The sequence below is a fragment of the Fringilla coelebs genome (genome assembly GCF_963513975.1).
Source record: "Fringilla coelebs genome assembly, chromosome: 9".
Lineage (NCBI taxonomy): Eukaryota > Metazoa > Chordata > Aves > Passeriformes > Fringillidae > Fringilla > Fringilla coelebs.
Window position 1 is genome coordinate 9,773,102 of NC_140067.1, and position 25,709 is coordinate 9,798,810.

The 25,709-nt window shown below is 45.5% G+C and overlaps 2 protein-coding genes across 2 annotated transcripts; one reads left to right on the forward strand and one right to left on the reverse strand.

Moving 5' to 3' along the window:
- Positions 1 to 1,009: 1,009 nt before the first annotated feature.
- Positions 1,010 to 5,709, reverse strand: RPS8 (ribosomal protein S8). Its single transcript, XM_084211225.1, has 6 exons — positions 5,662 to 5,709; positions 4,712 to 4,818; positions 4,234 to 4,333; positions 2,709 to 2,884; positions 1,676 to 1,805; positions 1,010 to 1,173 (listed from the first exon to the last, which is right to left on the reverse strand). The coding sequence occupies exons 1-6, from the start codon at positions 5,663 to 5,665 to the stop codon at positions 1,064 to 1,066; spliced, it is 627 nt and encodes a 208-aa protein (XP_084067351.1). The 5' UTR covers positions 5,666 to 5,709; the 3' UTR covers positions 1,010 to 1,063.
- A 3,323-nt stretch (positions 5,710 to 9,032) lies between these two features.
- Positions 9,033 to 25,127, forward strand: KIF2C (kinesin family member 2C; the record flags this gene model as incomplete). The annotated part of the gene is made up of 22 exons (XM_084211431.1): positions 9,033 to 9,096; positions 9,204 to 9,298; positions 10,608 to 10,709; positions 10,930 to 10,978; positions 12,682 to 12,723; positions 13,580 to 13,693; positions 14,432 to 14,548; positions 14,914 to 15,014; positions 15,261 to 15,356; positions 16,246 to 16,300; positions 16,392 to 16,554; positions 16,832 to 16,922; positions 18,552 to 18,615; positions 19,713 to 19,804; positions 20,043 to 20,185; positions 21,573 to 21,777; positions 22,226 to 22,336; positions 22,844 to 22,911; positions 24,084 to 24,186; positions 24,264 to 24,380; positions 24,735 to 24,861; positions 25,051 to 25,127. 22 exons carry the CDS (start codon positions 9,033 to 9,035, stop codon positions 25,125 to 25,127), a joined length of 2,196 nt encoding a protein of 731 aa, XP_084067557.1.
- Positions 25,128 to 25,709: the final 582 nt, after the last annotated feature.

The following is a 25,709-nucleotide window of genomic DNA, read 5'->3' on the forward strand; positions in this document are numbered from 1 at the left end:
TGCTGGAGCTGCAGGAAGCCTGATTTGCAGCAGCGATCCAATGGATAAACGAGGCTTTTGTGAAAACACACAAATGGGATTAAGTGCGCAGTGTGTTCACCTGACAGGCACAAGATGTGAGCCTGGCCTGCCCCATGGCACAGGACCAGCCCCCAGATGGGCTCCTGACTTCCCCCAATACCTGCACAAAGAGCAACTATTTTCAGAGATTTAAGGACAGGAGCCTCTAGGAAAGATATCACCAGAAGACCCAGAAAAGCTTTTGTTCACTACAGCTTTCCAATTCCACCACAAGTGACAGGGCAGAAAGCTGGGGTTTGTATCCAGCTTTCGAAAGGGACAGACCATGATGTGAGCCTGGCCCTTCTGCTAGAAGGAATTGATCTTGCACTGGAATGAGACCAAGGAGGTCAGGGAAAGACCAGCTGGTCACTGAGCAGTGCCACCTAGTTTGGTGAAAAGATACTGGATCCTGCAGGGAATTGTACAGCCAGGCAGGAAACACCAAAAGGGGCTGCTGGCCTGAGCCAGGGGATGGGAGCTCATGTAATGTGGAAGCAGAGGCAGTTACCAGCTGCAGAGGCTGAAGGTAATAGCCAAGTTTTCAGCCAGACATGGCCTATTTCCCCACTGACCTCTTCAACATCCCAACTGCAGCACATGCTAACCTGACACAGCACAGTAACAAGGGTAAAGCGTGCACAGACTTCAGGAGCTCCCAGGAACCCAGAACTTTCAATAGGGGTGCACACTGCACCTAACCTCTTGCTCACAGGTTTTCAATATTGGACTTTCCCCACTTACCGCTCTTTTTCACACACACTTGGTCCTGCAAGTCACTTAGAACCCACGGAGATGTTTTAGTTGAGCACATGCAGGGTCAAGTTTGGCCTGAAGATGTTAAAGGGCTCAGGGATTCCTAGAATTCCATGTTCCTTCACATTTTACAAGGCAGGTGGAGCTACAGAAGCTCTCTCCACACTGCATAGAAAAACGAGCACACAACCTGTTAGGGTAGAAGACTCTTGGTTTATTCGTTCTCTTAGCACAATCGTTTTTATATTCATTTGCCTTTTCTGGCCTTGATCTTCCTCAAGTAGAACTCTAATTCCTTGCCTTCCAACACGTAGCCATCGGCTCGGCCACACTGTCCAGGTCTGGAGGCAATGCAGGCTGCAAGGAGAAGTTATCCAGTTAAAGTTTGGCAATTCCCCGCCCCAGTGCACACACCGAAGAACACACACTGCACGCAGCCTCTCTGCAGCAGCACAGACAGCAGCTCATCAGTAACCAAGTCACCACGCCTGGGCAGCACCTCTGCCTGAGGTACTGTGCTCTGGAAGCTGCAGGCCCTAATGAAGTCCTCCTCAGATCTCCAAACTGTCATCGCTCGGGTTCAGTAGCAGAACTGGACAAAGGTCTCATCACCAGAAGACTTCAGAACACTCAACTGTTTGCCAGAGCTTGAACATCAAAGCTCTTAGATGCCTGCAGCACATTTTTCTGACACACACTTGCTCATTTTGCTAGTCTTGAGCCCCTTTCTTTCTCAAAGCCCCAACAGGATTAATCAACTGCAGAAGCCTGGCTAGCCAGACTTCCCCATCCTGCCAAAATTGGGATATCTCTGGAGAAGATAAAAGAACAAGTTACAGTAATACTGCCAGGGACTCACCAAGTAGCTTTCCTTGCTGAAACTGCTCCTCAAGAATACTTGCTATCTTGGCATTCTTCTTTCGCTCATCATATTTTTTCTGGATCTTCTTTGAACGCTTCTTGTTCAGTATTTCCTCCTCTTCAGGAGTCTAAATCCAAGACCAAAAGCAAAAAAAAAATTGTTTAACCAATGGCCACATTCCACTAACACAGGTGTTTTCCACCACCATGAAGGAAGCCCTTGTATTCTCAACACTGTACTGTTTTCAAAGTTATACCTGGCTGAGGTACAAATACTTTGATCTCACAGAACCAGGTGCTGCGTTTCAGTTTTGAGACCAAGAAATGCAACATTGCTAACCAGAGTCACTGCTGACAACTGAGCACACTGCCCTAGGGAAGGCTGTTCTCAAGTCAATGAAACTGCACAGGTTTCCCTGGTGAACCACTCCTCTGACAAAAAGCAATGAATACTCTTTCCCTCTGCAGAAATAATGAAAGCACTTGGGTGTGGTGCCAAGTCCAGGCAGACGAGATCTCCCCCTGCTTCTGCACTACACAGCACCCAAATGAGAACTGCTTTGTTTTTAATGCAAGGATTAATTGGAATGCTACATATGGGGTTTTAAACACCTTCTAGGAGTCCAGGGTTTGATTCTTAGATTAATGGCTCAGTGTAGTTTCAAGACACTTAAAAAGCAATCCCCAAGCTTCTCACCAAAGCAATCACTGCCCAGCACAAGAACCCAACCTACAAAGTCTTCCTCAGCATCCTAAATTGTCATCGCTCTCCCTTCAGTAGCAGAACTGGACAAAGGTATCATCATTAGAAGACAAAGATCTTGACAGGCAGGTCCTTGTGCACAAATGGGTGTAATGCTTCTGGGAGAGCTCCTGCTACTGAGCACTCCCTTAAGAGAGCCAGACTTATCCTGTGAACCTATGGGAACACAATTCGGATAAGCATGGCTGGGTACCCAACCCTATTCTGGCAGGCACTGTCTGCTCAGGATGGGTAAGTGCCAGGAGCCAAAGGAGAGTCCCAGGCGTACCAGTTTGGCGCCCTTCTTGCGTCCCAGGGGCAGGGCATAGTGGGCCTCGTACCACTGCCGGTACGGGGTGCTGTCAATGAGCACGATGCAGTTCTTCACCAGCGTCTTTGTCCGCACCAGCTCGTTGTTGGAAGCGTTGTACACAACGTCAATAATTCTGGTCTTGCGAGTGCAGCCTTTCAAGAGAAGAGCATGAGTTCAGACCTCCAGGAACCAGACAGATGAGTATGCAGCTCATAGCATCTCACACATACCCTTTAAATAACTTTGCACTCAACACCCCATCCAGTATCTTCCAGCCTGCCTGGCACTGAATTAAATTTAACTAGAAGATGCATCTATTTTCCATCCATCAAACTTTCTGTTGTTAGGACAGAAATCTACACCTGGAAATGAAATTCCTCCTATATGAAAAACCAGGATCAGTAGATTTGCTGGAACTCATCTCAAAAGTATCTAAGCAATCCTAGAAAATAACTTCTCAGACTAGCAAGATTATCAGATGCCAACTAACACTGCCCACAGGGCTCAATGCTGTATGCACTTGCTAGAATTACTGAATTAAGCCATACTGAGTGGGACTGCCCTGCAACACATCTCAGAAACCACTTCTATAGGATGAGGGTCTATGAGTAAATTGAGAAGGGAAGCTGGTGTTTTCACCCTTCCAAGACCCACCTGAAGCACGCAGTCTTAGCTACTAGATTTGACTGTTTAGCAGTCACTTGCCCTGCAAACAGCCCTCCACATACACAAAGATCATGCACTAGGTAGATTTTCTCCCTTCACTCACATACCTTGTCCATGTTGCAAGGTACACTCAGCCCCTTCACATGTGCAATACTGACTGTAATGACACTTCACTGCACAGACAATGCTCTGAGATAACTGAAAGCATGTCCTGTCCCCTCACACCATGCAGGTCATTAACCCACCACCCTCCTTACTGATGTTTTACCATCCTACTCAACACTGACTGGGCTCAGACTCAAGTGATAATGTTGTCAGCTTGTAAAGTAAAGAAAACCCACCCTGCTCAGGGGAAATATGACAGAATCCCCCTCTTGCTCCTGGGCTCGCCACTTTTGCTTAGCAAAGCAGAAATATGAGATTGCACATGCTAATTTAACACTTCCCTGGGGTCAGGCCTTCTCACAAACATCCTCAGCACCCTTCTCTGCTTCTCAGCATTACTCAACTTTTAGTAACCATATTCACTAACAAACAAAACTTGCGTTTCTGAAGGACTACTCACATATAGGATTTCAGCCCCTTTTTAGTTGTCCTCCCCCATAAAATGTTAAGGTAAGCATGTCACTCAGTGTAACTATGACACTCCTATCACTGTGAACTTAGTGGAAATCCAAGTCCCCTAAGGCCACGTAAGGTCAAAGTTCTCATCATCACCATGCATGCTGCCAGCTCCAGGATGCTTGATCCAAGCCCACAAATCCACGCTTGCATCCCTCCACTCTGCAGCAGTACTACAGACCAGCACAGGTTTCCCTTCCAGGCACATACTTACATTCTGAGCCCCAGGAGAAGTTGCCGACATCCAAGCGAAGGGCTCGGTACTTCTTATTTCCCCCACGAACCCTCACGGTATGAATGCGGCGTGGGCCAATCTGCAGGCAGAAACAAACAGCGGGCTGCTGCTGCTGCTGGAATGCTGCATGGCCCTCACAGGAGCCCAGCACAGCCCTAACCTCGAAGGCAATGTGGTCAGTGTAACTATGACAAACCCCAGCATCGGCAGATACAGTAAACGACCAGAACGGTCTGTTGCATCTACCTAAGGTGAAAGCTTCATCACTCCAATTGCCTCTTATTGCAAAAATGTATCGCTGCTTTCCATCGGCAGAGGGGCAAATACCACCTTTTAGAGAAAGGTGGTTAGATATTCAACCCCACACCAAACAGCAGGAATTCAAACCTCTAAAAGAACAGAAGCAGCCACTCGAGTTGGAAAACATGATTCTGACCAACTCTGCTCAATCACTCACCTTAGTGTTGGCAGGAGGTCGCCCCAACTCATACTTCCTCTTCTTATGGTAGGGCTTCCTCTTGCCCCCAGTCTTGCGACGCTTATGCCAGTTGTCCCGGGAGATACCTGAATGGAGAGCAGTGTGGTCAGAGGGTGCCACCAGCCCAGCCGGCTGCAGCAGCAGGGCGCGGTTCTGAGTCCTCAGCTCTCCAAGGTTGGTATCCGCACAGTGCACTCAGCCTTATGCAGCAGTCAGAGAAGCTTCATCATTGATACTCAGACCTGCCCCGAGCACATCCCTTCCAGCAGAGCTGTACAAGCAGACAGGCCCCCTCTTCCGTGCTCTCTTTGGGAAGCTGTCTCCCAACGTACCTCGCGTGCTGGGCGCTCTCTGGGAAGCGCCCGATGCCGATCTGACAGGCACACTACAGCAATCATCCTACGCTACTGGCAGGATATGGTAGATCCGCTATAGGAAGGGACCCCCATCCCACCTGTCCGCTGAGCCCCTACGAGAGACATCCCGAATCAACTCAGCCTGCTGGGTCCCCAACGGGGACTATCTCTGCAGAACACGCCACCTCGCGCAAGGGCCCAAGCTGCCAACTTGCGCAGTGTTCCACAACGCCACCCCGCACCCCTCCGGATGGGTCCGCTGAACGCTGTTCCACCTCACCCGCATCTGCTCATCTGCAGCAGACACCGGGAGCGAGCCCAGCGCTCAGGATCTGCAGGAAATCAAGGCACGTCGAGACGAGGCCGCCCACCCTCATCATCCACCAGCCGCCATGTTCGGCCCGCTCACCCTCCCCCCGCCAGCGGCTCGGCACTACCGCAGACGCCCCCGATGGCGGACGGTGTAGGCCGGCGGCAGTCCCCGCTTGCCACCCGGTGGGAGACCGGGGCGGATGCGGTGGCGCAGCTGGCGGATGGCGGCGGATGTCGGCAGGCCCAGGCCCCTTCACTCACCCATGGTGCGGCACCGGCGCAAAGAGGCGGGGCGGAAGCGCGCGGGGCGGCTTGGCGGGGCGAGCTCTCGCGATGCGGTGACGTCACCGCGCCGCCAGAGCGAGGCGCGCGCCGTTGCCTGGAGACGCGGTGGCGCCGAGGGGAGCCGGCGGACAATGGCGGCAGCGGTGGGGCCGGCACGGAGCGGGCATTGTCAGCGCTCCGTCTGCCGCAGGCCCGTCCTTCTTGTCCGGCGGGTCACCGTGCCAACGCCTCCAGGCAGGGCCGGCAGGTCACCGGGCGAACGTCTGCAGTCAGAGCCCAGGACCCGGCGTCCCGTTGGCGGGGCTGAGCGGGCGCAATAGCCTTTGCGTAAACGGGCTGCGAGTCGTGATAACCTCATTAGCATATGCACATTAGCATTCTGATTCATTTGCATGCCCGGTGTGCAGCGCTGGGTTCATTAGCATATCCCGTATTAGTATTCAGATTTATTCTTGTACCCAGGGTGCATCGCGCGCCGGCGAGCGGCCCCGGTCGCGCTTTCCGCCGCCGCTCCCCGGTACCGCTGGTCCGGTGCCAGGCTGAGCTCTGGCCGCTGCCGGGAGAACGGGACGAGGCAGCAGAGGGTCGAACCTGGCGGCAATCGGCGTCGCTGTATCTTAGGAGGGACAGCCGGGAATGGGTACGTGCCGAGGCACATAGCACAGCATACTCTGGTTTCTCTTCAGATCGTATAAATCTTTCGCCTTTTACTAAAGATTTCCGTGGAGAGGAACAGGCACGAGTGTCGAGAAATTTTTTGAGGCTCCATTTCGGTGGAGCTATCCCTATTCTGGTGAAAAATAGAAAAATAAAACAATCGAGTTTCTAGCGGTGTTCTAGGCACAGTGAACTGAGTGGGAGAGATGACATCTGGTGCGTATTTCACGGGCACTGTCGGAAATCAGCGCATCCCTCTGGGAGTCTGCAGATGCCGGGACCCCTGCCCGGGGTGTCAGACGCTCTGGCACAGAGCCCAGAACACCTGTGGGTTTGATTATGACCCGTGGAGCAAATTAGCAGCTTTGTATGAAGACCTGCAAGCCACAGCAGTTTAAGTAGTATAATAATAGAATTATCACTGGGTGAAAAAATAGATTTTTGGGCTTTCTAGAATGGGGGTTTTGGGCATGTCCAGCCTTCTTTGCTGCCTCCATCTCCTGCTGTGATGTTGGCACTTTTAGATTGGTTAAGAATAGAAACTCACTGTCTAACATACTTGATAGGTATTGGAAAGTAATTGTAAACATGTTATACATAGTTTTTAGTATAAAGAGATAACACTGCCCCGGGGGCAGGCAGTGTCTGCCACTGTCCTGCTGGATGGACCTCGGCAGGGCAGGAGAAAAATTTTTATAGATAAGATGCAATAAACAACTCTGAGACCAAGAACTGAAGAGCTCCGACTCATTCTTCGAGCGCACGGGCCGAAACAGAGACTTTTCATGTATCTCGGGGTCGTAGTAAATTGCACCTTTCGAGAGGACAGATGACAGGAATTAGTTGGATGGGTGCGGTCAGGGTGCTCTGGGCATTGACGTTATACTCAGGTGGAGACAGGTGACAAACGCTGTCCCTCAGGGCTGTGTCTTGATACTGGCTGGGGCTCTTAATATCTTCATCAATGACACAGACAGTGGGTGTGAATGCACCGGCAGCCAGTTTGCAAGCTGAGCGGTGTGGGTGACACACCTGAGGGACAGGGTGCCCTCTAGGAGGACCTGGACAAACCTGGGCCCACAAGAACCTCATGAAATTCAACAAGTCCAAGTGCCCTGTGCTGCCTCTGGGTCTGCACAATGCCAGGCACAAGAAGAACTGGAAAACACATACTGGAAAACTCACTGAGACTAGGTCTGATGAGGAAGAAGTGGGGATCCTTATGGGGGAAAAGTTGGACGTGAACCAAGAGTGAGCAGTCGCAGCCCAGAAAGCCAACTGCATCCTGGGCAGCAGGTCAGAGGAGGCAATTCTGCCCTTTACTGCTGAATCCAGCTCTCTGGTCCCCAATACAGGAAAGACATGGATATGTTGGAGCAGATCCAGAGGAGGCTATGAAAATGATCAGAGCGCTGGCGCCTCTCTCCTGTGAAGACAGGCTGAGAGACCTGAGGTTGTTGAGCCTGGAAAAGGTTTTGGAGAGATCTTATGGAGGCCTTCCAATAATTAAAAGGGGCCTATATAAAAAAGAGAGAATGACTTTTTACAAAGGCATGCAGTGATAGGGCAAGAGAAAACGCTTTAAAATTAAAAGAGGTTTTGAGGGTTTGAGCGATCTGCTCTTATAGGTGTGCCTACTCATGGCACAGGGATGGGAACTAGATGATCTTTAAGGTCCAACCCAGACCATTCTGTGATTCTATTTTATTTTCCTTACAATGTTTAATTTAATACAATTTTGCTTTAATTACTAAACTCAGTGTCACCCCATGAGTTTCTCCCTTCCGTCCCTCCCGCGCGGTGGAGCAGTCAGCGAGGGGCTCCACGGTAGCCCGCTGGGGTCAAACCACGGCGGGGACGCGCCAGCCCTGCTGAGGCTGAGACCGCCCCGCCCCGTTACCGGCCTGATTTACATACCCAGAGTGCCTCGCGGTGCCGCCGGTGTCCGGCCCCGCTGTGTCCGGCGCTGCGGCCGCTGCCCCGGGCTGTGGGGGCTGTCCGGTGTGTGCCCCTCCGGGGCTGGGCCGGGGATAGGGACCGGGAGCGGCGCGGGGGAAAAAGCTGTGTATCGCTCTGACTTATGTGGGGTGGAGCAGACGGCGGCCGCGTCGGGGAGGGGTGTGGAGGCATACTCTGGTTTCTCTTCAGATCGTATAAATCTTTCGCCTTTTACTAAAGATTTCCGTGGAGAGGAACAGGCACGAGTGTCGAGAAATTTTTTGAGGCTCCATTTCGGTGGAGCTATCCCTATTCTGGTTAAAAATAGAAAAAGTAATCACTGCTTATAAACATATATAATATCTGAGTTGCGCGTAGATGTTACGTCGTTCTCTTGTACTGACAATCATAACATCTACCCAGTCTCTGTGGGGTATGCAGCCGCCCCTCGATGTTCTGCTTGCCCCGAGCCGTTCCCGGGGCGATGGCGGTGCTTCCGCCCGCCCCAAGCCGCCCTGCCGTGGCCAAGTTAATCACCCCGCCCTCCCTTCCCCGGGAGCAGCGGCGCTGCTCGCTCTCCGGGACTCCATCTCCCAACAGCCCCTCCCCGCCGCCGGGCCTGCCGGGAGATGTAGTCCCGGGCCGACTCCCGGCAGGCCGCGCGGCACGCCGGCGCGCGGGGTTTAAACCGGCGGCGGTTGCTGTGCGGGTGTCTCGCTGCTAGGGCGGGACGTGGTTCCTGTCCCCGAGCCATGGACTCCCCCCTCTGTCGCAACGTCTATCCCGGCGTCGTTATTAACATCCAGCGGAGCAGTGGTGAGGAGTGGGGAATGGGGTGTTTGTAGGCTCCCGGCCTCCGCCGCCCGCGGGAGTGCCGGCGGCGTGGGGCGGCCGGGTTTGGGCTTAATGCTGGCTTTTTCCAGGCTTAATCCATAAGGCCACGGTGAAGGTCGTGAACGCGGAGCACTCCTGCGTGAGCGTGGAGTGGCTTGAGAGTGGTGCCACTAAAGGCAAGGAGGTGAGTGTGGACTGCTCGCGGCCTCTCCCTTCCCCGGGTGCTCCGACGCCGCCGGGCCCCGGAAGGCTGAGGCTCAGCAGGAGCGGCCCGGTGCTTCTGCCCCGCTGGGACGGTGGGCTTGTCCTGCGCTGCTGCAGCTCGCTCCGTGCTCTCCTTGTTTTATACGTAATGAAAGCAATGCTCTAGACGTGCCTAGGCGAAGTGTGAGAGCTGCAGTGCCAAAACTGCACTCTCTACCTTTCAGAGGGATCAAGGGGGTGTTGGGCCTTTCGCACTGTCGACTGTCCTAGTGCTCCTAAGATTCCAGTTTGCCGGCTCTCTTTGTTGGCTTTCCATGTCTTACACTATGGCTTTCAGGCTTTCCTTAAAATCTGCTACTAATAAGGTGCTGTGCTAACAAGGCTGGGTTTGATTTCCTGAGTTCTGTGCCAATATGAAATAAATACAGTGTGAGATGGGAGGGGAGAGAGGGGAATCTGGGGTATTTGGTGGTTATACGGCTGAATTCCTGACACTTAAACGTAGACTCTGCATTTCCGTGAAAATCTTAAAAGTTGCAATTGGCTGGTTGTTAGAAACCAAATCTTACTCTGTGTATTCAGATATAAAAAATATACAGATTTGGATATAATATTGGCTAAATTGCATTTATGTGTTAAGATGTTAAATCTTTAGGAAGATACTTCAAAATCCAACAATTTTCTTATGTGCTTATGTGTATATGCTGTGTATGTAATGAGGTGAAGGCAGAATTATGGTTTCACATGGGGGTCAGTCAGGAATAGCTAGTCCCAGGTGAAATTGTTTGCAGTAGCGAATGAAGATACAGGTGAATTAAGTTATGGATTAAATGCTGAATCCTTCATTTCCCAGAGTCTAAGCAGCTCTTTGACGTTTATTTCGGTAAGCACCATCACACAGTAAACACTTAATGCTCTCCTAGCACAGAAGTTACAGAGCTGCTGAGATTTACTAAGATTAGCAGTGGGAGATTAGAGCAGGGGATGCCAAATGGGCTTTGCCCTTCTCTTCAGAAGTGCTCTATGGCACCTGCAGAGCTGTGTAGTGTTTGGCAGATGAGGGTAAATGGCTTAAGTAGCACATTTTGTCTGGTGTATTTAGAGGTACCAGATTGTTCAAATGGAATAGGAACTACTGTTTTGCTCTTCCAAGCAATTTTAATGTAACATTTGGCAGGCAATGGATCAAATTTGTTTGCCTTTACTGAAAGTCCAGATTAGGAAAAAACCAGTCCTGAAGCGGAAGCAGCAGTATTCTACCATGTGAAATCCTGCCTTTGCTCTTGCAGGTTGATTTTAGTGATGTCATTGCAATAAATCCTGAATTATTAGACCTACCTCCTGCTGATGTGAAAGAGAATGTTCCCCTGCAAGACAACGTAACTTTACAGGTAAGTGCTTTAAAGTAGTTTTGTTTTTTCTAAGGTAGTAATGCTTAGGTCTTGTTCTATATAATACTCTCAGTCTTAAAGTTTGAGATCTCTAACTTATCTTTTCTGTCTCATAGTTGGGCTTTGTTCAGAAATTCTTGTTGTATTGATGTTGTCCTGAAGAGCGGTGCTAGGTGTTTGCTGCTTACTCCAATTGCTCAGAGCATTCCTTGTTTTTCAGAAACACAAGCGTAGAACAACCCTTTCAAAAATTCCTGCTCCTCGGGAAGGTGAGAAAATGTGGGGTTTTTTTTCTCTGCTATGCCCTTGTGGAACCATGCTGGTCTTTCACTGGAGCCATAGTATTGTACTTTAGTGCATCATAAGGCTGCTCATTCAGGCAGTGCTAACAAATGTCTCATACCAATGTTTTGGACTTACTGCTGTCCTGCTCCTGTGAGCTGGCCTTTGTTCATGTGTTCTCCTCTTCTGCAGCATTGCTGTAGTTATTCCCTGCTTTAAATGTCACTAGGCAGTGCTGTTGCCGTGAGTTTTAAAGCTCTGCATGGAGGAGCTCTGAAAATGCCACAAACAACAGAAGTTAAGTGGCAATTATTAAGATTAAAAGTGTCAGAATGAGCATAGAAAGGAATAGAAAAGGAATTGTGGTGACAAATGTATGTCTCCTCATCAAGCAGTCTCCCTGGACAATAAGTAGAGCTTTATGCTTGGAGACTTTTCAGAGCAGGCAGCCAAAGTGCCAGCTGGTGTGCCCAGCTCCCTGATTACATGTCAGTACAATGTGTTGAGCAAAGCCAGAAGAGTAGATAGAGATGTCACTGTGGGATTGCTAAGAAATTGTTCTTCCTGAGGTGTCAGGAGTTAGAAAATGCCTATTTTTCTACCTTGTCTTAGCTTTATTAGCTGACTCTTCAGGCTTTTTGAATTGCAATTGGCAGCATTACAGGTCTATTTGTAATACACTGTGTGGTGCTGAGGTTGAGTAATTGCCAATTTAACGACGCTCTTAAAGTGCATAGTTAGCTGAAACTTGTGCTTCTCCATTCAGTTGAGCTGTAAACAAAACATCTGGGCATGTTTGGCCTCTTCTGTTGCATGCAATGAGAGACAGGGAAGCTCTTTCCAGAAGACAGCAGTACAAATTCCCAGGCATCAGAGAGGCAGGAATTAGCCAAGGATCCTGATGTGTAAGAAGCTGTTCTGTACTGGAGTATCCTGATTTTTCTGAAATTCAGAGAACTCCATAAATTTTGTGAACTGACAAGCAATATGATGTGGTAAAGTCATGACTGTCTATATATAGGTCTGTTAATAGAACCGGATAGCCAGCTGTGTGTTAATCCAGTCACTGGTTGATGGAAACATGTCCTTGCAGAGGTCACAGCTCTCCTGAAGTATAGAATCTAATTGCATAACTAAAATATCTGTTGCCTGTCCTAGTGGCACAGTCTTGGCCCTGCTCAGAGCTTAGAGCAGCAGTGTTTTCAGTATTCATCAAATAACTTCTATTGTTAAAACTACCTGAAGCTCAGGAGTGTCAGAGTAACTGTCCTGTTGCAAACTCTGCACTGCACCATTTCGAAAGGTAACATCGGCTTCACTCGTGTTCTTAGACTAAACAAATTAAAGAAGATCAGCAGGTGTCAGTCTCCATCTTGTTTGGGAAAGGAGAGAAGCAGAAGCAGTGCTTTCAGAATTAATTAAGGAATAGATATTGGCGCAGTCCCACAAAGCAATAGGAATTTTTGAGGATGCTGAATATCCTCACATACAAGAATCACTTGAATCAAACCCATTTAGATGGAGTGAATCCTCCAGTTAATCTGCCTGTCCAGGAACACCAGCATTTATAGAAACGGTGCTGTTGAGTGTGATATGAGATCAGGTCTGGGCATGTGGGACCAGAGAAAATGGAATAAAATGCCCTTTCTGAATATAATGAAACTGATGCTTTTTGTTTCTAAAATTGCAGCAGTCGCATCTATTGTCTCTGCATATGAGCAGAAGATTCAAGGTAAAGAGTTCATAGGGACAATGAATTTTGTGTATGGTTCTAAGGAATTTGATTCAGAATTGAAAAGAACTCTTGGTCTCTAACAAATATGGTGTCCTTTGAAATAAATTATTCATTCTGGATAAATTCTAATAATTGTTGGTCATGAGAGGTGAAGGGAGTTCTAGCTTGCATATCACACTTTCTTTTTCATATCAGATTTGCTTTTTTTAGAACAAATCTATCAAGGTAAACATTCCAATCCTTGTCCTAGGAAGCTTTGTAAAGGACTTGATCTCAGCAAAAGAAATACCTTGGCATGTGAAAATGGAGACTGCCTACAAAGGGACCTTTTTCAAAGATTTCCTGTTGTGGTTATACAGGGTTTTTTAACTGACTGTAGTGCCATGGAGCTCCCAGCCTACTGTGCACCACACACAGCCTGTGTGGGTGCCCTCATGGTGGGTGGGCACAGTGCTGCCCATGGCCTGTTGCCAGGCTACTGTACCTGTGTCACCATCAGAGAGTTAATTCATACAGCCCTGCAAGTGCGAAGCTTCAGAGGATTTAGTGGTTTTCTGACTTGAAACTTCCTCCTTCCTAGGTATTGTTAGGGTGCTGGAACTGCCATATCCTTATGTGAATCCTTAGTGGGATCTGAAAGAAATTAACAGGAATTGCAAATCTGGCATGAACTGTTTGCTTTTCTTTAGTGGTGGGTTTATTGATCACTTTTCACCCACATGCGTTGCTCTGTCCTGCACTTTGCTAATGGGAAAGATCCTTTTAACCACAGTTTCTTCTCCACTGCTCTGTACTTTGTGAACAACTGATTAATTGCAAGTGTCTGAGTGTCCCTGGATTCCTGTTTCCAAAGCTGTGCGTGGCCGTTCCAGGATGTCTACTATCACAGAACCCCAGTGTGGCTTCCAGGAAGATGAGATGGCAGTAGATCCCTCCACTTCTGTGCAAACCAGAAAATATTTGGCTGGTAAGTGGAGAAACACTTCAGTGAATTCTTAATGTGAAACTATTTTCACTTTGAGTGCATTTAATTATTCAAACTGCAAATCCCAGTGGGAGAGCAACCTGAGCTTTTTCATAGATAAAATGAGAGACCTAGAGGTCTGCCCCTATGCAAATATCCAGGGCTCCTACCTGCAGTGTTTTCCAAAGGAGTTTGGAAACAATGTTATGCATAATGATGTACTTTCTTAGCCAGAGAGCTGTGGTTGGGCAAATTGGGTGGATGTGTTATCTGCTTAATAGCATAAAATGGTATTCATGGTGCTAGAGTGGGAAGAGAAGTACCTAAATGTTGCTGACAACACACCCTGTAACCATATTGGTAGTAGTTTTACCTATACTGGCTGAGTAAAGCCAGAACTTGAGCTTCCTTGAATTACAGAATTGTAGTTATTTATTTTACTAGGCTACCCTAAGAATAGCTGAGGGCATGCCTTGCATGTTAAGTTCTACAAAAACACTGAAATAAGAAGCTTGATACTAAATTCTTGTCTAGTTGATTTGCAGCATTGCATGAAAATTGGTCTTTGGCAAAGGATTTAAAAGTTTACTTGCACATTTACCACAGGTTTTAGGTAGTTCACTCTCCTGCTGCAGGAGCTGAGAAATGCCTGTGGTCTATAAGGCTTTACAAATTACAAAATTATTATTGATCTTTGCAATCTAATTATTTGTTTTGGTCTGGCTTTGCTTCTTTCTGCAGCTGGCCGAACCAGGTCTACTGGGCTGGGTTGTGTTCCAGAAGCTTCACTGGCAACTGTAAATGGAAATACAGATAATCATCTGCCTGCTGCTAGAACGAGCTGTTCAGTGAGCCCAGGTACCAGGGAGCAGTGGGAAAAGACTGACTCATCAGTCAGTAGTGAATCACTGATTGCTGCTTTGTGTACTCAGAGACTAAAGCTTTGAAAAGGTGACTTTGGCAGCAAGACAGAATATCTTGATCACTGTTATTGCCTCAGAAATGCTGCCTTTGCTTTAGGGTGGTTGTGTGACTTCTGAGGTAGTTTCTGTGATAGCTCTGTTTTGGGAAGGAAGTGCTGCAAAATTAATGGCCATCCTTCTGAAGATGATTGTTTCCTGTATGAGCTAGTCTGTCAGCAACCTGGAAAAGTTGAAATATTTGTCTTGTGCTTAAAACCTAGTATGAAATTTAACCCAAGGAACTGTCTTCATTTTATCTAGTTCGAAGAAGATCTAACATTGTGAAAGAGATGGAGAAAATGAGAACCAAGAGAGAAGAAAAGAGAGCTCAGAATAGTGAAATCAGGATAAAACGAGCACAGGTGGAGTACTCTACAATACACCTGTAAGGGGAAATTCTATAGGACCCTGTAGTTGAAACCAAAACATGTTTTGGACAGGCTTTGTTCTTAGAAAGCTCTACATAAGGATGGACTGATTCTGATTTTAGGAAGTTGTGAATCTTGTAAAATGCTTTGAATTGCATACACCTGCTTGTTTAATAGTCTCTGTGGCCTTTTTTTGCTGTAACAGATCAATTGCATTCACATCCATGGTTTTCCATGCAGGAGTTTGACAGCACCTATCCAAACTGGGAGTTTGCACGTATGATCCAGGCATTCCGAGCAACTTTAAACTGCCAGCCAATATCTATAAGTGATCCAGTAAGTAAATACTGAGGCTACTGACTGCAGCCTGTGGACAGACTTCTCTATTTTGTACTGAAAATGTTGGCATCAAGCAGTTGGTGCATCGCTGCACCTGGGAAATCCTCTGAGTGTATTGTGAGCTTGAGGAAGTTTGGGTATCTGTAAAGTCACTTGCCTTCCCTATTTAGGGCTAAGCTGTCTTTTATTACTTTGTCACTAGTGAAGAGTCGACAATTATCATGCAATGATGTGTGACCATCAGTTGCACAGCCATTGTTGTAGGAATAGGTACAATTTTAAATGGTCTGTTGACCTATTACAGAACAGTTTGATTTTTTTTTTTTAAAATATGTCAAAAAGTGGTGGAGCAAAAGTAGAGGTTGAAAACTAGAGAACCCTGGCTTGGTCAGTACCCTCAGCTATTAAAACACCCTCTGTATCTATTGATGTGTGTGACAGGAAAAGAGCTTGTTACCTTCCCCTTCTGTCTCACCCAATGGCATGTGCACTTCCCAACTCATCTGAGGTGTAGCTGTGCTGCACAAATAGCTCAACCTGCTGCATCAGTAAAGAGCTCCAGGTTACCAAAAACCTCTGGGGTAAATGAAAATATTACTTTTCCTGAATAATTACTTGACCATAGCTGCAGTATTGATACCGTAAATTCTGCTGGAAAGCATTTCCATCTTACATGTTGGAGAATGCTGCATAAAGATAAGTTATTTGTAGTGTTGCTTTTGCACTGAATGCACTTTAAGACTGACATCCCTGCATGAGTGGGTCAGCTCAGAAGCAACTCTGATCAGCATAAATAAAAAAGGATGTGAGGGAGCACTGGGTCTCTCTGTAATAAAGGGTGAGTGTAATTGGGAAATAAGTAATTATTTTCTTACTTTTCTTTTAGATAGAAGAGCACAGGATTTGTGTCTGTGTGAGAAAGCGCCCTCTCAATAAGCAAGGTGAGTGTACTGATCAAACAGATCTGTCTTGAACAGTTTGACTTTGTTCAAACTGTTTTCATTAAAACTTGAGGGTCTTTTCTGTCAACAGAACTTCAAAAAAAGGAATGTGATGTGGTTACTGTTCCGAGCAAGTGTGTCCTGATGGTGCATGAGCCAAAGCAGAAAGTGGACCTAACAAAATACCTTGAAACCCAAACATTTAGATTTGACTTCTCGTTTGATGAAACTGCTTCGAATGAAATGGTGTACAGGTAATGCTTGCTGCTTACTGGAAATGACTTTCACATAAAAGCATGGAGCTGTGGCCAGATGGCATCTAAGCTTAAGAAACTTACTTGAAATAAGTATTAGAATCCTTTTTAGAGGAAGCCGAAGGACTGAAAAGTCTAAGGCTTATTTGTGGCATAGCCTTGATGATTGCCTAAGGATTTGCTTATTTTTTTTAGTTTTGTTTCTTGTTAAAACTGAAGATGAAGCAGTGTATGAAATATTTGCTGTAACTATTTTTTTAATCTTTTGAATATTCAGATTCACTGCTAGACCTCTTGTAGAGACCATCTTTGAGGGTGGGAAGGCGACATGCTTTGCATATGGCCAGACAGGCAGTGGCAAGACACATGTAAGTTTTTCTCCAAGCTCTCAAATTTTCTAGCTTTGATAAAGTATTTCAAAGCTTCCTGATGCTTGAGCATGAGTAGGATTGTGTAAGAATTTTGGATCTTGGTTTTATTGTCTTAAGCTAATACTTTGTAAGATATTAACTTTTTCTGTATCATTATGTACTAGTGGGTTTCCTTTGAGGTTGTGTGGAAAATTGTACTGGCTTTTCAAAAGATTTAGAAAAAATCTTTTTAGAAAAAAGATAAGAAAGATAAAAAGATTTTTTTCTCTTTAGACAAAAGAAAATCTAGCTTTTCAAAGATTTAGGATGTATTGATAGGTCACTTTTAGTCATGGCTATTCCTTGCCTCAAATGCCTGTTGCTGTTTAACTCCTGTCTGTATAGAGGGGCTATTAGCCTACGTCTGAGACATAGGCCAGTCTGAGATATAGGCCTGTGCTTTGAGCTTGGAGGCATTCCAAAGAATTCAGCAATTATATAAAAATAAGCCTCATGATGCACATAAATATTTAAGTGATCTGGTATTGTTTGTGAAGTGCGTGAGTTAGTGTATTTGCTTTCTAACCACCCTTCCAGTCTAACAGTTGCAGCTTTAAGAGCTGTGAAAATTCTTCTGTCTCAAAAGAGAAAGCTTGCTCTAAACTTTCAACAGCTGTGTTGTCTTTAACTTTCTTCTTCTGGGAACTATGGGTAAGAATCATCACAGCATGATAGTGGAGTCAAATGTGCTGTCCTGTTCTGCAGGAAGCATTTACCTCAAACTACAGTGATCTGCACTGGACTGGGCTAATGCACTGCTTTGAGAAATCAGACAGTCATTGCTGTTGTTCAGTGATAGAGGCAAGTTTTAGGCTAGGACCTCCTATCTTTAGTATTATGTAGTGACCTGTAGATCTTTTCCAGTAATCCAGACAAAAAGTTGGAGTTTTTACAAGTTTTTACAAGGCTGCCTTCATTGCACTGGAAAGGGCAGAGAAACCTGCTTACCTGAGCTTCATTACAGGAATACAGCTGTGATGCACTAAAATCATAGGTGAAATTACTTTGCCTTCCCAGTCCTAGGGCAAAACTAGTGCAGGGACAAGAGCTGTACCTTGAGACTGGAGTGTTGCACATTAAACTCTGGTAGATTGAGAATGTGTCATGGGATTGAGCTGTGTTTTAAATAACAGTGGTAGAGCAAGTCACTAGGATAGCACTAACTGAATTTTTTTTTTGTAATGAAAGATACTTTGGTCAAAGGAGTTAATGGTATTATCTGCTCTAAATTTGTATTTTCATGTTAACTTTTGCAAGTAGTTGTAAAAATGTTTTGACCTAGATCCTAACAAATGAAGCTTTCTCTTCTGACTAGAGGCTGTTTGGTTGCATTGTCAAAGTAGTTTCCTTGGAGGAACAACTGCTTTGACTCTGCAGCCCAGAGCCTTACAGGTGCACTGCTTTGTGTAGGCCAGATCTTCTTTTTGAACTGATAGGGAAGCTGCAAACTAATTTGGCACAACATTCCAGTAATCTTGCTGGCATTGGGGCTTATCTGTGGTAACTTCCTAGTCTGTTTTTGGGACTAAGACCAGATAGGCTGACTTGTTGGTGCCATGCCTGACCTCTGGCCTTTTCTCTTCACAGACTATGGGTGGAGACTTCTCTGGGAGAGGCCAGAATGCCTCAAGGGGCATATATGCTTTTGCCTGTGAGTTGATTCTTCAATACATACAAAAATCAGATTAATGCTTGTTTTTCTTAACTAGATAAGATCTGGTTTTTGTGGTTATTTTAAACATGTCTGGTAGAAGATACATAAAGTATTTGTGTTTTCAGTAATAAGAGCTGGTGTTTGCAGGAGGTATGATTATTTTTTCATTCATTTCACAAAATATTTTTCCTCTAGCCTGTGTCTACATCCATACTGAACTCATCAGAAGCTACTGGTTTCTGATACATTTTTTAATTAGGCATTTTCTGAACAGAACCATTTAATTTTGATTCTTCTGCCTTGCTTTGGTCTCAGACCTATCTGAGTACAATACAACTCTACCCATTTGTGATATAAAATTTGTTAGGCAAAAGGATGTATGTATTGTGTTTCTTTCCATAAGTCTTTAAATGCAAAAAAGACTAGTATGTCCAAAATTATTTCAGAAAACAGATGCTTAGAAGACCCTCCTTGATATAATGTCTAGAAAGTACCACAAAACCTCACCTTTGCCTTCCCTTTAGAAAGACACAGTGTGAACTTAGTCAGCAGCAAGGCAGCTGAACCAGGAACAACTGTTGGCTGATCTCTGACAAATAGTTATGACTTGCCCTGAGGGAGTCTTTGCTTTTCAGCTCAGCTTCAAAATCTGGAGCATAATTGTGAAAAGCTGCACTGGATTCAGCCACAGGGTCAACTAAGCTGGTGTATTGTCTCCAAACTTCAGCAATGCAGATGTTCAGTGATGTTTTCTAAACTTTCTGCAAGATGTACTTGAAACACAAACATGTGACTTTTTCAGGCCTGTCCAAAACAATAGAGGATCCCAGTGTTCCCTCAGAGCAGTAAGGATGTTATCTGTGGGTGGCATTAGCAGTTGAAACTCCTGTATTTCCCTGTTTTCAGTCCCTGTGTGAGGCTGCTGCTCAATCTGTTCTCCAGATGGTAGCACAGCACTGATTGTTAGCATTTGTTTGGACGACTGTCACTCAGTGCTAGACACTGCCTTATAGCTGCGCAGTGTTTGACAGTAGATCAAGTAGCAACTAGAATGTTTTAAACCAGTTAACTAAACTTCTGTCTTTCCTCACTAGCACAAGATGTCTTCCTCCTCCTAAACCAGCCCAGGTACAGGAATCAGAATCTGGAAGTCTATGTGACTTTCTTTGAAATATACAATGGAAAAGTAAGACTTTATTTTTAAATCTTGACCTGATTTCTTTGGCTGAATATTTCATAAGTAGCTGAGTCAAACTTCATACTTTCTATAGTTCTATGTATTCTGTTTTTATTGGTGTGTTTTGATTTGAATTTGAAGTCTATGTTAAAGATGCTGTTTCTATGTAGCTTTATACAAAGACAGGGAAAAATACTTACAAGGAGTCCTTGCTCAGATTTGCCTCAATCTTTTTGCCTAAATATAGGTGTTTGACCTCTTGAATAAGAAGGCCAAACTTCGAGTTCTGGAGGATGGCAAGCAACAGGTCCAGATTGTTGGTCTCCAAGAAAGACCAGTTAACTGTGCTGAGGATGTCATCAGAATGATCTCGATGGGCAGTGCCTGCAGGTTTGGTGACTTAAAACCTATAAAAGGAGTCGTGTCCTGTTGCATCTCCATGTTTAGAAAAGCATATATGATGGCTGTAGCTGGTGCTTTGAGATTTAAACAGAAGCTTGTTGTTCCCAGGAAAGGCACTGAGCAGCACCTCTGCATGAATACCAGGGAGTGGTTATACAATAAAGGAGTAGAAGGGGTGGGTTCAGCCTGCCTCCCCATAGAAAGTGTCAGAGCTCCTCATTCATATATCCTCATGGTACTCCCAACAAGAGAAACCATTCACAGGAGGAGATGGCTGCCTTGGTGCTTTCTAGTATCAGCTAGTCTGCAGGAATACAAGTAGCTCCCTGTGGGCTTGTAAGATCAAGGAACAGCAGCTGGTATGAACCATAATTGCAAAAATGGTTTGGCTTAACTGCAGGCCAGATGAGCTATTCCAATGGCAACAAAAGTACTGCATGTTGTTCAGGAATCCCATCTAAAGAATCCTTGAAAGCAGGTGCCAAGGGACAGCTGTAGGCTTGGCACATCATCCTGGCAGGAAAGGCTGTGGTAGGGGCAGCTCTGCCATCATGCTGGTATCTTTAATTGGGAGCTAAAATCTGTATTACCCAGTGTTATCTGCTTCAGTTAAGTTGCCACTACTGTGGAAATGTTTGTAGGCAAATGAGAGCTTCTTGGCTTCTGTACTGTACTGTGTGGGCAAATATGCACATCCTAAAAGCTTATTCAGCATTCTGTGCAGCCTTTTTTGGCTAGCAATTTAGTCATGAACTGTTTTTACATTTCAAGCTACTCCCTCCTTTTTCCCCAGTAGCAGTGATGACAGTGGGACAGTGAACCTGCCAGCATTCTCAGGGAATAAATGATAAAGAAGGTCCCAGGGAGATTTAAATTAAAAGATGTCACTCTGTGCCTTGCAGTGATGAGGCAGGTGCAGCTGCACAGCAGAGGTGAAGTGCCAAGCCGGCTTGGCTGGAGAAAGGGATTTACCATGATTGTAATGTGCTAGCACAGTTAATGCTGTTTAGTGGGGAGCTTACTGTATAATGGCAGATGCATTAGGAAAATGACATGTGGTGTGCTGAAGGTGTGACTTCCAGCTCAAGTGCATGTGAGGCTTTAGCACACAGAAAGGCATTCCAATGTAGGCTGGCTGAGTTAAGCCAGGCAGCTTAAATAGCCTTAAATTTCTATAACCAGGGTGCAGGTTGGTATCTTTCACAAGTAGTTCTGTTCTCTTATATTAGAAGCAATTCTATAGTTTACACAAACTTAAAGTATTAATGTGTGGAATAAACCCTAGGAGGTTGAGTGGCTACAGGTCTTATCCAGTGCTGTCAGGACCTGTTGTTTTGTTACACATTCCTAAGGCTTGTTTGCATCTCTGCTGTAGGACATCTGGGCAGACTTTTGCAAATGCCAGCTCTTCCCGGTCACACGCCTGCTTCCAAATCATCCTGCGCCGAAGAGGACAAATGATTGGCAAATTTTCCTTGGTGGATCTGGCAGGAAATGAAAGGGGTGCAGACACATCTAATGCTGATCGGCAGACACGGATGGAAGGTGCTGAAATCAATAAGAGCTTGCTGGCTTTGAAGGTGAGCTACAACAGCTGGACCAGAGTGATAATCCACATGTGGATTCTAACTCTGGGGTTATCTGTTCTGTTTCATTCCAGTATGAGGAAAAAACCAAAAAAAGTACTAGTTTGGGATCTGAGCAACCTGAAAATAGAGTATACTTCCACTTAGAAGGTTTCCAGGAAAGTAGTGCAGTCTTGTCAGGCAGACACTGGTACAGCTATTTCAAACTTCATTCAATATGACCTTTTTTAGTGGGGGGTGGTTTGTGACATATGATGGCTATACCTACTGTCCTGTGACAGTCAGATACCTGGAGTAAATTTGAAAGACTATGAAGAACTTGGAGCAATACATGTGACCATTCTTGAGCCTGTTGGGTTTACCAGCAATTGGTGGTTGATAGCTTGTAGAGCTGTTTGAAGAGAGGTGCCAATACTGCGTTAACAAGACCTGTCTTTTTTAGGAGTGCATCCGAGCTTTAGGGCAGAACAAGTCTCATACCCCTTTTCGGGAGAGCAAGCTGACACAGGTGCTAAGAGACTCTTTCATAGGAGCAAACTCAAGGACCTGCATGGTGAGTATGCACATGTCAAAACACAATGCTTGGGTTCTATAATTCAACCAAATAGCTGTATGTTCCTCTACAGCAAGGGTGTTTTTTTTTTTTTCAGTCAGAAAGCTTTAGATCTTGTTAAACAAACAAAAAAACCCAAATATTTTCCTCATGGAAACTTGCCTATGGTGAGCGAGATAATAATAAATTTGTGAGATGTGCCTAGCTCTCATAGAAGCAGGGCTGTGGAAGTCTTTTTAATACAGTGAATCTGCAAGACAGCTTGGTGTGGTCTCAAAGGGCTCTGCTTTCTGTGGGTGGTGAAGCACAGCAGGTGCACACAGAGACAGTGGAAAGTTGGATGCAGGGGTGCTGGCATGTCCTACAGAATCCATAAAGAATAGTGGATGTGGCTGTCTCAACTCCAGCCCTTTGTCCTCAAATGTCCCAGCTGTGTGGTGAGATCTGTAGGCGCATTAATGAGCAAAAGTCAGATAGGAGTCACTAAGGTTTCCTTTGTGTTTGCAGATAGCAATGATTTCTCCAGGCATGAGTTCGTGTGAATACACCTTAAACACACTGAGATATGCTGACAGGTAATGGCCTTTCTGACCTGGGGATTATAATCTTATTGTAAAAGGTGTTTTAGCTGCTTTTACTCTGACCTTTGGAACCTCAAGTTCTCTTGTATTGTTTGTATTGGCAACCTGGAGGATGGTTGTTAAGAGCCAAGTATCTTAGAGTTGTCTTAGGAAACCAACCTGGGTGTTGTATGTGAGACATAATAGAGATGATGTAAAACCATGAGTAATGTCTCTTTTCCTCAAAGGAATCTCCTCATGCTAGACTTCAGACTGCCCTGGTTCTTGTAGGGAGTTTACCCTGTCCTGAATGGTTATCTCCATGCCTCTTACTTTTTGTAGTACTTTGTGACCTATTTGTAAGGGTGTGCTAAGAATGTGTGTCATGAATGAGTGTTTCAGTTCATTCAAAGAATCACTGGCAAAGGTAGCAGCAAAAGCAGGTTCAAAATTAAATGAAAGACACAGTTTGTTGGCAAGGTTCACTCTACTATGACTAGGTGGTTAAAGCACACAGAGGAGAAAATTGATTAATAACAATCAATCTAAAATTAAAATCAGCTTTAAATTATCTACCTGGAAGCCTGGGGAATGGAAAAATGGGTAAGGTTAGAAAAAGAAAGGGTAAATAAAGATGAAAAGGGGTAAAGGAGACCCTCCCCTTGAGTTACCCCCCCCTTGTCAAACATAGCCCTGGACTTGACCAACAGTTTAGGCCGAAAGATTTTAACTGCACTTAATCCATAGCCTAATTTAATAATTTAACATAAGATTCTATTGAATTTACTATAAGCACAATACTCACAGGCCTAACTTACTTTAGACTCTAAGACTGTAACCTTCATAGTATATTTGCTATAGCAGTCACACACATACAAGGGCTATGTACCACCTGCTGTGAAGGGATTTTGGTCCCAGCTCAACTGATGCGAGTGTAACTGCCAGAGTGGCTCCTGGATGCCAGACAGGAAAGTTTCCTTAACACAAACATCTTCTGGCTTTCCTTCCCACAGTATTCAGGAATTTCTGCCCATATAAGCCTGTTCTGGGGATGGTAACTGTGTAACTCTTAAAGTGCAACTGATTGTCTTTTGCTGAGTGCTGATTGATTGCTTCAGCTGCTTTGTGATGCTGTAGCCAAGAAACTGATGAAAGATGAATTTGAGTGACAAATCTTCTTGTTGCAGAGTGAAAGAGCTCAGCCCTCATGATGGAGGCGGTGAAACTCAGTGTCAGATGGAGACTGAGGAGGCTGAGACCAGTACTGAAGGTTCAGGTCTTCAATTCAATGTATGTGTGTGGAGTGGGCTAACCAGAACTCAAAGCTGGGAACAACTTGCTGTTCTTACCTGGGCTGTTTCTTGCAGTTCTCCAAGGATGAGGAGGAAGAACTTTCTCCACACATGTTCAACTATCGAGAGGTTATGACTCAAATTAGTGAATGGGAGGAGAAGGTTGTAGAACAGCTCAGAGAACTGAGACAGGTATGGGGAAGCAGCAAACCCAGCCCAGGCCACCTTCTGTTTGTTGATAGCAGCTTGCTTTGTCTGGGCCAAGTGCTGCTGGGGAGGCACCAATGCAAGATGCTGTAGTACTGGTGTTACTTTTTCTTCATTGCCAACTTTTTTCTGTATTTTCTGGCCTAGCTGGTTAAACTGGGGCATTTCAGTGCTTTTGCCAATTCCCTTTCCCCTCCAAATAGCAACCTCTACTTGCTGCTAATGAGCACTGATGGCTCCTGGTCTGTAGAAGTTCAGCTGTGTTGATTAGACTGCCAGATTTGAAGAAACTGAGTTTCTAGAAAGTATTTCTCATCACTGTTATCCTTGTAAATACAGAAAATGACCACTGAACTTGATTGCCTCTTGGACATCACAGAGAAACCAGATTATGATCTTGAGACCTTTGTGAACAGAGCTAAGTACTTCGTAGAGGACAGCTCAAGAAATTTCTTTAGTGTCAGAGGTATGTTAGAGCCTGTATCTGACTAGCACTGTCACTAATGCTTTTCTGAAGACCTGAAAGTAACACCAGCATACCTGTGGGGATTTGAGCACCCAGTCCTGCGTAGCTGAGGTCTGCTGAGACTGACAGCTGTTCCAGAGAGTTCAGCTTCCTGATCAGTGACCCTGTTGCTCTTACTCTTCTTTACAGAAACACTGGATGCCCTGGGGACTGCCATGCAACTGGAGGAGCAAGCCAGCAGGCAGATTAGCTGGCAGAGGCCTTAATCATTATAGCAAAACCTGGTTCACAAGCAATCTTTCATGCACTTGTCTTGTCTTGCATGTTCGTCAGTGGTTTGTATCACTCCTGTTTTAAATGTGGTAGGGTGCCTGCAGGTCACATGCCCAAGGGCAGTGAACACAGCAGCCTTTTTCTTCATGGCCTGTATCAGGGTACTAGCAAAGTGCTAAAATGCACCCACTGCAAGGCTTGGGTAGGGGGCCTGAGAGTCTGCAGTCTCTGCCTGAGATAGCTAGCCCTTTGCTGGTGACAATGGTCTCCCCTAAGAGAACTATCTACACATGTATAGTACATTACCTTTTCCAGATGTGCTTGAAACATGGCAAAACTGTTACAAGTTTTGCTTTTCTAGAAGGGAAAGAAAATGGACTATGTGATTGTAAAAACCAGTATTTTAAGTTGAATAAATAAATGTTCTTGGATCTCACTATTTTATCTGTCCTATAAAAAATATTTCTTGCTGATTATGGTAAAGTTTAACAGCTCCTGCAGACTGGCTGGTTGTTGGCAGGGAGCTGATTTCTTGGATGAAGTTTCTTTTCAAAGTCTTTATACTTGTAATGTTT

Bases quoted from the DNA above. Each gene is read 5' to 3' on its own strand.
- RPS8 (XM_084211225.1), bottom strand. The intron at 2,885-4,233 runs GTAAGTATGTGC...TTCTCTTGAAAG, and splicing joins CTTCTCCTGGGGCTCAGAAT to GCTGCACTCGCAAGACCAGA. The intron at 1,174-1,675 runs GTGAGTCCCTGG...TTCTCCTTGCAG, and splicing joins TCAGCAAGGAAAGCTACTTG to CCTGCATTGCCTCCAGACCT.